The sequence below is a fragment of the Ambystoma mexicanum genome, chromosome 2p (assembly GCF_040938575.1).
Source record: "Ambystoma mexicanum isolate Mex_15411 chromosome 2p, UKY_AmexF1_1, whole genome shotgun sequence".
NCBI classification, from domain to species: Eukaryota; Metazoa; Chordata; class Amphibia; order Caudata; family Ambystomatidae; genus Ambystoma; species Ambystoma mexicanum.
The window spans coordinates 1,462,198,923-1,462,210,123 of NC_090923.1; the positions used below are offsets into that span (position 1 = coordinate 1,462,198,923).

Here is an 11,201-nt window from a genome sequence, read left to right on the forward strand (position 1 = left end):
ACAGTGCGACCACACCACCACAAGAGGATGATATTGAATGTATTGAAGATAGCTCTGAAGTAGTTGCAGATCAATTGACACAATCTACACCCGCCAAAAAATTGCCACCCAAAAACATGTCGACATTGTTGTGTTCTCCCATCAATGTTGAAGTAGCAGAGGTCGAAATGACAGAGAATGAACCAGCCGCAGCATCCATAGACGCATCAGAACTTAATAGCAGCGATATTACTTTCCAATGTGTTGAAATCTCTGCAACGTCACAGGCCGAAACAACGTTGACGCAGGATGACAGTCTAATGAAAGAGAGCAAATACATTGTATTCGACAGTTGTTTGATGGAAATTATAAGTATGCTGAAATGTGGGCATTCAGTTAGAGGGAAAGTATGTGGGAAGCCATTGATTAATGTAACTCGTCAAATAAGGCAGCAACGTCAAAATAAATGCTGCCTGTCGATTAAATCATAGGTTCTCATGGTCTGCACAAACGATGCTGGGGAAAATACCAGAAGGCAATCTACTGTGTGCAGCTGCATCACTTTTTAGTGGCTCCAGTTTTAGAAAGTTAGAGGCTTTCTTTCAGTTTGTGGGACTCCATTTCATTTCTAAATCGCTGTACTACATATACCAACGTGATTATCTGTTTCCGGCCATTAGTGATGCTTGGAAAATTGAACAATTGTCTCTAGCAAGTACATTCGAAGGGAAACGTTTCAGGCTAGCCGGCGATGGACAGTGCGACAGCCCTGGATTTTCTGCCAAGTACTGCACCTACCACTTTCAGGACATGGATAGTAAGAAAATTGTGAGTTTGGTGGTCGTGCAGGTAACACAATGTACATCCTCAGTGGCCATGGAGAAACTAGGATTTATAAAATCACTGGAATATCTACAATCAAGAGGAATGCACATCGACCTCATAGCCACGGACAGACACGTTTCAATTGCCAAGACAATGAGAGAGCAGTTCCTGCTTATTAATCATCAATTTGACGTATGGCATCTTGCTAAATCAATCAGTAAGAAAATCTCGGCTGCAGGAAAAAAAAAAAGGTTTTGAAAGTATTTTGCAGTTGTCCCAGTCTATCACTAACCATCTTTGGTGGAGCTCAAAAACTTGTGAAGGGTCAGTGGAAATACTACTTGAAAAATGGCGGTCACTGATGCACCACTGTACGAACGTTCACCGCTGGTCAGAAAACCTACATTTCCACCAATGCGAACATGACCCTTTGTCCCCAGAGGAGGCAAGGAAGAAGAAGTGGTTGATTCAATCTTCACCGACACACAAAGCCATTGAGAAGATTGTTTTCGACAAAACTCTATCAAGAGATTTGAGAGGACTGACAGAATTCTGTCACACAGGAGATTTGGAGGTGTTCCACAATATGTGCCTAAAGTACAGGCCAAAGCGCTTGCATTTTAGCTTTCAGGGCATGAAACATCGCACTCTACTAGCGGTCTTGGCCCATAACAGCAATGTTGGATGTGAACAATCTAGGACTAGGGGTAAAGTAAGGATGCCTCGCTACACTCGGGTGTTTTCAAAACGAAGTAAGCAATGGGTGATCAAACCAGTCTATGATGAAATGCAGTTCGACTTTGTGAAAGATCTTATTGTTGCCGTTTTAGAGAAGCACAGATATGGAATTTTGGACATTTCTGTGCAGAGCAGTGATCCATTGCCACCGAACATTGCAACTGTGCCATGTCCACCAGAAGCACAGCTGGTTGTGAAGTACAAATCCCGGTTTAAATAATTGCAATACGATTGTCTTTTTGTAAATAAATGTTATTGTACAGTGTACCTGTAACCCTTACCCCTACCTTCACCATCATGGGTGGCGAACAAGCTGGGTGTCATCTTTGAATTCTCTCTATTCACCTCATATACGTGTATGTATATATTTTTCTCATGTCTCATCTCATGTAAATGTAAATGCTGCGCACTCTTGTGCACTGTTAACGGAGGGGAGGCTTGCGTATTGCAAATAATAAAACAAACAAACAATAAATCTCACTTTTAACTCAACTCCTGTGGTACTTTATACTTTCCCTGACCTTCCGCCAAAAATTAAATGTCTCCATTTGGGCTGCAAAGCTCGCAGACAACGGGGACAAAATTGGGGGCCTTAGAATGTGCCAAGCGGGCCGTGGCATTTGGGAGAGAAGCCAGTTCGCATTTGCACATTGTGGCGCACTACATAGAGGGATTCTAAACTTCAAGTTCTCACAGATGCCTTTACTACGGGATGTTGCAAGTAAAGAATGCGAAGGACAGCAGCTTTGATTTTCAGCTCGCGCCCAGAAGAGGCCCACAAGTCGCACTGGAAGTATAAGGGTCTATTGTTTTTTGACCTTGAAACAGGGACAATGCCGAAAGAACTTCATTTGAAGCGGGTGCGCAATAACGTAAGAGACGATAAAGGCAGAAAATTTTAGTTCAGTATACGAAAAATCGTTGTCAAGAGCACAGTCTGATTTACAGACTGCATTACGCAGAGACACAATGGAAATTTCAAATATAATGTGAGTAAATCTTTAGACGCTTTTATACCGGAATGAAGAATTAATGAATGGATGCATGAATAAATGAATGAATGAAGAGCTAGGAAAAGCAAGGAAAACGTGTTCGTAGTGGGCACATGGGCATGCAGGTCCACTGGTCTCACCGATCTCGGTCCTTGGCCCAGCCACTTTTCCCTGCACTACGGGACTGTCTCTGTATCCTTCAGCCCCTTCTCCCGGCATTTACCTTGCACTTGCCACCAGCTGGCCCTATTATGTATCTTGTATTCTACTAACCATGTACAGCACTTTTACCCCCCTCTCCCCTTCCCCATGCGCGAACTGAAAGACACCTGGCCTAGTAGGATCGTTGTCTGTCTGCCCTTGTTCCCCCCCTGCCTTGTCCCGACTTGAAACACTTGTGTATAGGCGCGTTACAAATGCCATATCATATATCATATCATTCCACACGCATGTTGTTAGACGATCCTCTGCACACCAGAACACTGCTAACATCGCCACAACACCTTCCACGGGTTCCCACACGACTCCCTCCAGGGTTCGAGACTCACGTGATTTGGTTACCCCAAAGGACCGAAAGTTCCGTACCAGGTACAATTTACGTGCCCGGTTGCAGCCCTTCCTGCATTGGCAGTTGCCATGGAGAACATACAGCAGAAGGGGCGGCGGAACACCTCCGCGTCGATCGTTCATTTGCTCACGTGATTCAGGGCGGCGTTTCCCACGTGACCTTGGTGGACGTCACATGACCCAGAAGCGCACAGTATATAAAGTCTGATGCACGGAGCACTCATCGCTTCTCAGCTGTCTTCTGACCCTGTTTGGCGCTACGTTTGATAAACTCTGTTGGTTTACCTTGATCTTGGATCTCTCCCCTGGACTACCTCGGATTACCCTTTTGTACCTTTGCGTGGAACTGTTTACCTATTGCTGAATCTCGACACAACCCTCACCTGTCTTCGGATCATCCCTTGGTACTTTGTTGGACTTCTACGCCATTGCCCTTTTGGGAACTCAAGTTATGTCTTCAGCTCTACAGGTGGCCTATCCTGTGTCCACGCTTGTCTGCGTTCCCTCTTGTTCTGGGGACCGCCTCTCATCCGAGTCTCGAACCTCCTTCCTAGGTTTCCCGGGTTTTCCAAAACACTGGATAGGTAAGATTATTCAGATCCTTTGGTTCTTGTGCTATATTGTATTTGCCTGGTACTTAACCTCGTTCTTTTTGCAGCAGCATCGGTGTTCCAGAGGTTCCGTGGATCCGGGAAGTAACATATCCCACCTGTGGCCCCAAAGGTCGCACAGCGGGGTTCTTTTGGTTCCCCTGTGTGTCACTTGGGGACGGAGGTCTCAACGGTCTACACGACACAAGTCAGAACACATGTAGACTAACTGTCGTTTCTCATTGTGTGTTGGCCTCGATTTATTACGTTACTTTTCGCATTGATTTTAGAGCCGAACATACTCCATTGAACTATCCTTGCAAGCAAATAGTTTCTGATCGGCCGTAATAAATAAAATGAGTAATATTAATGAAGATCGGCTTCCGAGACTAATTATAATTTTTTTGTTTTCATAACAGGTATTTGCTCCCCTTCTGCTACTCTCATTGGTTTGAGACACCGGCAGACGGATTCTTCAATAGACACCTGCAGCTTCGTGTGAACAGCTGGAGCACGTTAACCATATTATGGGACGATCGCCAAGGGCCCACATGCCCTTACGCTGTACTAGTGGCTAGAAGCAACATATCAACCTTTACGGTGGACTAGTGCCTAGTTGATGGAACAGCCTTGCGGTTCACCGTGCTTCCAAAGTGCTTCTTTTAACGAAAAGCAACACCCTGTGTACCATAAAGGAACAGCGCGTGACTCAATATTAACTTAGACAGATTTGCGGATACAGATAAAAGAAAATAAATGGCTTTCGGAGTTCATATGGCAATTGCTGAATATTCTCTAAACATTTAATGTCAAATAAATGTACTTTACCAAATGTACCGTGTTGCTGTTTGATTTTAAAGTACAGTTTCATATTCCGAATTGTGGCGCGCTGTGTTGTGGGATGGTCTTTGTTGGTTTCTGGGTTCTGTGTGGAGTCACGTAGAAGACGACTGGGCGCGTTTGCCTACGCAGCACAGTAACGTCACGGAGAGAGGCGGGGAATATGAATGTTTTGATAATGTCAGGCTCAGGGGCGGGGGATTTGATTTAGTGCCGCAGAAGCAGGTCAGCCAGGGCGATGCGGCAAGTGATAGGATTATCACAAAATGGCGGCTCCCTGGTGCCTGTTTTCGCTTGCGTTTAATGGACGAAAACTCGGGTAAGGTCCATAGGAAAGTTTTCTAAAATCGAGCCACTTAGGCTTAAAAAAACATGGCCGACCCTTAGGGACAATAAAAATGTTTACTGGACCATGCCTTTAACTTTTGTTTTAGAAAAATGTATATATCTTATACTTTTTACATTGTCTACACCATGAAACTTATCCACGTGCCACATTTCAGGTTTGCAGCATGTTGGGGATTATGCTGAATATTTCAAACTGACGCATACACATATCCACATGTAGCAGGTGTAAGCATTGCATACAACAAAGAAAATAATCAGAAAATGTTTATCTTATATGTTTACATTGTCTACACCCTGGAACCTACCCACAGGCCACATCTCAGGTTTGTAACATGTTGGGAAGTATGCTGAAAATGTCAAACAGTCACACACACAAATCCATTTATGGCAGGCTAAGTGCTGCAGATAGCTTTAAAAATGTTTTTATAAAAATGTATATTTTATATTGTAGATACCATGGAAACTATTCACATGCCAAATTTAAGGTTTGTAGTATGTTGGGAATTATGCTGAACATATCGACCAGACGCACACAAATGATCAAATATGGCAGAGGTAAGCATTGCAGATGGCTTAAAAAAACAAAATTGAGTTTTAATGTATAGTTTTTACATGATTTACACCATGGAAAAGACGCATATGCCACATTTCTGGTTTGTTGCATGTTGGGAATTATGCTGAACATTTCGAACAGACACACACACATAACCACATATGGCAGGGGTAAGCACTGCAGGCCACTTATCTTTTATACTTTTTGCATGGACTACACCATGGAACCTACCCACATAACAAATTTCAGGCTTGTAGCATGTTGGGAAGTATGCTAACATTTCAAACATACACACACACACACATCCACATATGGCGAGGTAAGCATTGCAGACCGCTTTAAAAAAAAAGTTCTAAACATACATATTTTGAATGTATATTTTTTACATTGTCTACACCATGGAACGTACCCAAATGCCAAATTTCAGGTTTGTAGCATGATGCCAGGCTGAACATTTCAAACAGACACACGCACATATTTTCCTATATATGTGACTTGGCTCAAATGAACTTTCTAATATGTTAATGTTAAAGGACATTTGTATCGCGCACTATCACCACCGAAGTGGTCCCCTGGTGCTCTGGCGGCTCTGAAGAAGGGGAGGAGAGGGGGTGGGTTAGTGGGAATAAGCTGGAAAAGTGCAAGAGAACAGTGATGTGGTGTTGACAGCCTCAGCCTGGTGGGTCCGTTGGCTGGGCTTGGGGTGTTTTATAGTCCGTAGTCGTCGTGTGCTGTTGTGCAAGACTATGTGTGGTTTGTTTTGTTGTTGCATTGTTGTGAAGCTTGTGTGGATTGCTGCATTTTAGGCTTGTGATTGTATTTGGTTGTAGTTTGAGAGGTGTATGCAGAGGGATGGAATTGTTAGTTGGTTGGTTAGTTTGCATTGCTGTCTTTGCAATTATCGGATTCCATCTAGGTGCGGTACATGCTAACAGTCACACTTCCATCTAGATGTCGCGCAAGCCAAAGTTCAAAAATCCATACTGGTGTGGCACATGCTAACAGTCACATTTCTGTCTAGATGCGACGCAAGCTAGGGTTCAGAATCCTGAGTGTGGTGCATGCCAACAGTCATATTTCTATCTAGATTTGATGCAAGCTAGGTTCAGAATTCTAAGTGTGGCACATGCTAACAATCATATTTCTATCTAGGTGCAACGCGGCCAAGCTTGAGAATTCCATCTAGGTGTGGCACATGCTAACAATCACATTTCTGTCTAGATTTTGCACAGACTAAACTTGAGAGTTCCATCTAAGTGTGGCATATAACACAAGCAATGCATTGTTTTCCAAATACAGGTTCATTCCACCCACAGATTTTGTGGAATGGGGGTATGGCTTGGGAGTAGGTACTGCATCTCTGATTCATGAACAGATGCTCTCTGCGATGTGGCAATCCCTGTTTCCCTTCCCCCCTGCCACAAGCCAGGAGCAGGAGAAAGCACAATGCAAACAGGGGATGCTGTAATGTATGCAAAGAAGGACATGTGAATGTAAAGCATGACCGTTTCCATCATAAGCGTCATCATGCACAGTGAGTAGCCTTTCAAGGATGTCCCTTATAATGCGCATCTGGCACCCATCAGGGTTTTGACCCCACCATAAACCCACGTTGGTGCATGTATTCAAAGCATAGGTGAATGCTGGTATCCACCTGATTCGAATGCATGGATGGCCTGGCTGTGAGTTCTTTGCACCCACATCCGTCCCATCTCCTGTATACAATTCCCATGTGTATCGGGGAAGTTGCGTGTGGCGGCCTGCAAGAACAGAATGCAGAGGGCAGTTAAAGTGCCCCCCTAGTATTCTGCTCCTGCCCACCGCCTTTGTAAATTAATCCATCTGCCACTTATCGTTTTAAATGATACTCATATCCATTGTATGGCTTGCTATCATACAGTTTATTTTTGACAGATATGACCTACCCCTGAATTTTCTTCGCTGCCTTTTGACCGAATGTGCTTCTTCTACACTGCCCTCAGAATTGATGAGCATTTACATGGCTGCAAGCCCAAATGGAGTTAGTGAGGCCGGCAGCTGGTTGAGATCTGACATAAGCCATGACACAGTAAACGTCAAGATCCTCAATATTAAACATAACAACCTTCATTGCCCCTTCTCATTACCTGCTTTTCCCGCCAGTTTTTAAATGTCAAAAAGGCAGCATGCGTGACATTGGCAACGCCGCACGCTAAAACAAACCTTTTAAGAGTAATCTATCAGAGTATTGAGGGCAATACTCCTGTATATAATCCTTATAGAAATATAAGGCAAAAGGTTTACAATTGGGGCACTATTACCCCCCCCCCACCTTGAATGGAAGACTACAAATACCATAATGCAATTCAGCAGAAGGCAGAAAATGGCCAGTAGATTTTGAAAATGCACTTTCAAGACTTACAGACTCATAACAAAAGGTAATGTGTGAAAAGTGGACCCGTTAGTGTTTCAATTATAGAGAAAGGCATGCTACATATATATTGTGAGAAAGGGGTTACACTCTATCTAAAATAAACTCTTTTTGCTGTGTTAAATATGAACACGTGAAAATATGGCAAATCATTTTAAATGGTTTTGTGTGATACGTTTAATTGTCTTGGAGGCACATATTTTAGGCAGCTAACTAGTGTCTTGCGTGTGCTTTCAAAATAAAAATGTCCCTTTGCAGTTCTTAACATGAAAAACAGAACATCTTGTCAAAAAGAATGGTCTCTTAACAGGACATAAATTGTAAATCACTCACACTTTAAATGCTCTGCTTGAAGACAGAAAGTGATGAGCAGCACTTACAGGGGCCTGCAGAGTCTGGTAGGTTGCTGGGAAGGGGTGGCATTTGTCTCTGGAGCGTGGTCGCACGAGGTTGAGCAGGCCTCAGGCCGGCTCTGGGCGTACAGTGGTGTAATCTGCTCTGCGTGCTAGAGAGCACAGAGCAGATTACATCTCTGGGCTACAGGCTTCGCAAAGGAACAGGAAATCCTTGTTAGGGCTGAGGCAGGCTGAGGCCGAGATCCGGGCAACACACGATGACGGAACAATGCCGGGTCATTAAGTCTTGGCAGCCAGAAAACACAGCCTGATATTTAAAGCACAAGTGCTGCAAAAACGGATGCAAGAACACATTTTTAAAAGTCCTTGCAAGGTCCCCACAGAGGAATACATGATTTTGAAAATCAGAATTGGAAGTTCCCCCGCCTCTTTAAAAATGTCAAATGAGGAGAAAATACATCCCTTCGATTATTACCAATAGCTATAACTTGGATGGCATGCAAATTCATGCAGAAGGATAATGCGCCAGCATTTCCAGTTGTCATGCCAACCACCAAACAAGCTTTCTGGCACCCCTTTACTCTCTTTTCTGTAGCAATGGCATTGGAGCGATATTGCGCCAAAACCAAAAAATAGGGCGTAAAATACTCCGACTTCAAAATCTTATCTAGAGCACTGCCTCGGGTAATTGTTTTAATGTTAAGTATTGCTGCAACGTATAACGAACAGTAACCATGTGAGAACATACCTGCCTAACCTCCGGGTTTTCCCCGGAGACTACTGGTTTTTAGCCTCTTCTCTGAGTCGAGGAAGACAATCGGGTATACTGGTTTTCACTGTAGTTTAAGGGGCCCGTCTAATCCTCCATCCGATTGGCTGCAAAAAAACTGCTGCCGGTAGCCAATCGAGTGAAGGTGTGGCGGGACCCAGAAACGGTGCGAATGTTCCTCCCTGCGCACTGTATGAGCCCGTTGCTGGCCTGCAGTTTTTACTTATTGCTTTTTTTTTGCTTTGTAGGACTGCACCGCAGACTCCCGACATGAGTGTGGCCCGAAGATCGACGAGACTGAATCCATCTGCAGATTCCGACCGCCGGTACCAGCCCACCCACCCTTGCTGCTGCCGTCCAGGTGCTGTGTCTGAGATTGTGAGCCCAAAACCGAGGATCCCCTAATTTCAAGTAAGTGGATTTGTCTCTGCGTCAGTCACTATTACGCATACAGCAAATTAGCAAAAAGAATGCAGACTGCAGCAAAATAACACACTTTATTTTGCTTCAGCTTTCATTCTTTTTGTCCAGTTTGTCTTATGTTTTAGTTGCCCTTCAATGCCAACGCTGCATACTGCTTTCAATCCTGTGCCATTAATGACACCGGATATAAAACAGTATTCAGGGTTTATTTTGCCTTCATTCTTTTTGCCCAGTTTGCCTTATTTTGCTTCAGCGTTCATTCTTTTTGTCCAGTTTGCCTTATTTTGCTTCAGCGTTCATTCTTTTTGTCCAGTTTGCCAGGGCTCAAGTCGAGGATATACGCGGGTGGGCAGAGTCCACCCACTTTTTTCAGAGGGTGAACACTCACTCCCCCCAGCTAAAATGAGAAACATTGAAGGTCCTTTTTGAATTCATGAATTAAAGCTAACCTCAGGGATTGAACCACAGCCATCAGGTTTGCATGCTGGACATATCACCACTATCACTTGATGAAAAAGCTAAGATGACATTTCGGTACTGCAAGTTCCAGGGAAAACCTTTGTATTGGTTCTTGGAGTTTAAAACATACACAGCTTTTAAGGTTTTCAAAAACACTATTAGAAGAAAATATTTTCTCTTGGTTTTCTGTGTATTGATTTTATGTGTTTCTAATGACAGCTAACTTTACAGAGTTTACCTTTTTGACGTGTGGGTGGAGCCGTGTGCAAATGTGCGGAGTCTTGTGTGGTTCTGGGCGGGGCATACATCTCAAGGTTTTTGATTTTCAAATGTAGGCAGGTATGCATGAGAACCATGCATAGACTACTAATATGTTTTTCTTATACCGCTTTATAAAATGACCCAATCACTAACAATCTCAGAGCGAACGCGGCAAATTCAAGTTTCCCCATGTACTGTCGAGATAAGAAGAGAAAGGGCTAGGTCATCCAGTTCTAGGTCATCTTTTATTTTGAGCTGCAATAAAATAGTTAAACATAAAAAAAAAAAAACTAAAAATAAAAAAGAACTGGACCACCACAACTTGTCAAAGTTCACATGCACCCAAAGCCTAAGCTCACCCTGTGCGTTAGAAGCTAAACCTGCCCACGTTCACGGCATTAACATACATGCCAACACTTCCTATTTAGGCGGGAGACTCCCGATTTGTTGTGAAAAATACTGCTATTTTTCACGTTCTCCCGCCTAAAATAATTATTTCCCCAATGCATTCCTACGGGGAAATTGTTGTCTCCCAATTTCTCTGTAGAAATCTCCCTCCCAGGCACGTCAGAATGTTGGCATGTATGCATTAAGAAGAGCTGGGAGACATGCTGTCAGCTCGTTCAGTATTTGGATACAACATTCTCCTAATAACATACATACAGCAGCACCAAACTAGCAACACCCACCCAGCAACTCAGAAAGGGCTTTCTGCTGCCCACTTGGAGACATCACGATCACCTCCGACATCTTAAATTACGTTTTGCGTTAAGAGGCATCCAAAAACAAACAACTTAGCTGAAACGAAGTATCCACAATCAGCCGTGAAGCAAATTACAAGTTGCTCCAGTTAGAAGAATGGCCCTAGCAGACGGCCTTGGTCACGTGATTACACGTTACGTACCATTCAAAGTATATTCTAAAATACATTTACTTCATAATAATCTCATATGACATTCAAGGCAAGCTATAGTACATCATGGATATTCGACGAGCGGGAACAGGCAGAAAGAAGCTGGAGTCTAGAAATTGACTTATGGGCACACGGTTATTCATTCGACATCATGCGGGACATGGCCAGATATTTCTCT

The 11,201-nt window shown here is 43.6% G+C and overlaps 1 protein-coding gene across 6 annotated transcripts in view; it reads right to left on the reverse strand.

Annotated features, from left to right (window-relative positions):
- FANCA (FA complementation group A) overlaps window positions 1–10,966 on the reverse strand; it is a 3,206,914-nt gene extending 3,195,948 nt beyond the window's left edge. For all 6 annotated transcript variants that reach the window (XM_069646037.1, XM_069646039.1, XM_069646038.1 and 3 more), the window contains exon 1: window positions 10,800–10,966. In XM_069646037.1, the coding sequence (XP_069502138.1) occupies window positions 10,800–10,860 (61 nt within the window). In that variant the 5' untranslated portion in view covers window positions 10,861–10,966. The remainder of the gene's footprint in view (window positions 1–10,799) is intronic.
- Between the last annotated feature and the right edge of the window lie 235 nt (window positions 10,967–11,201).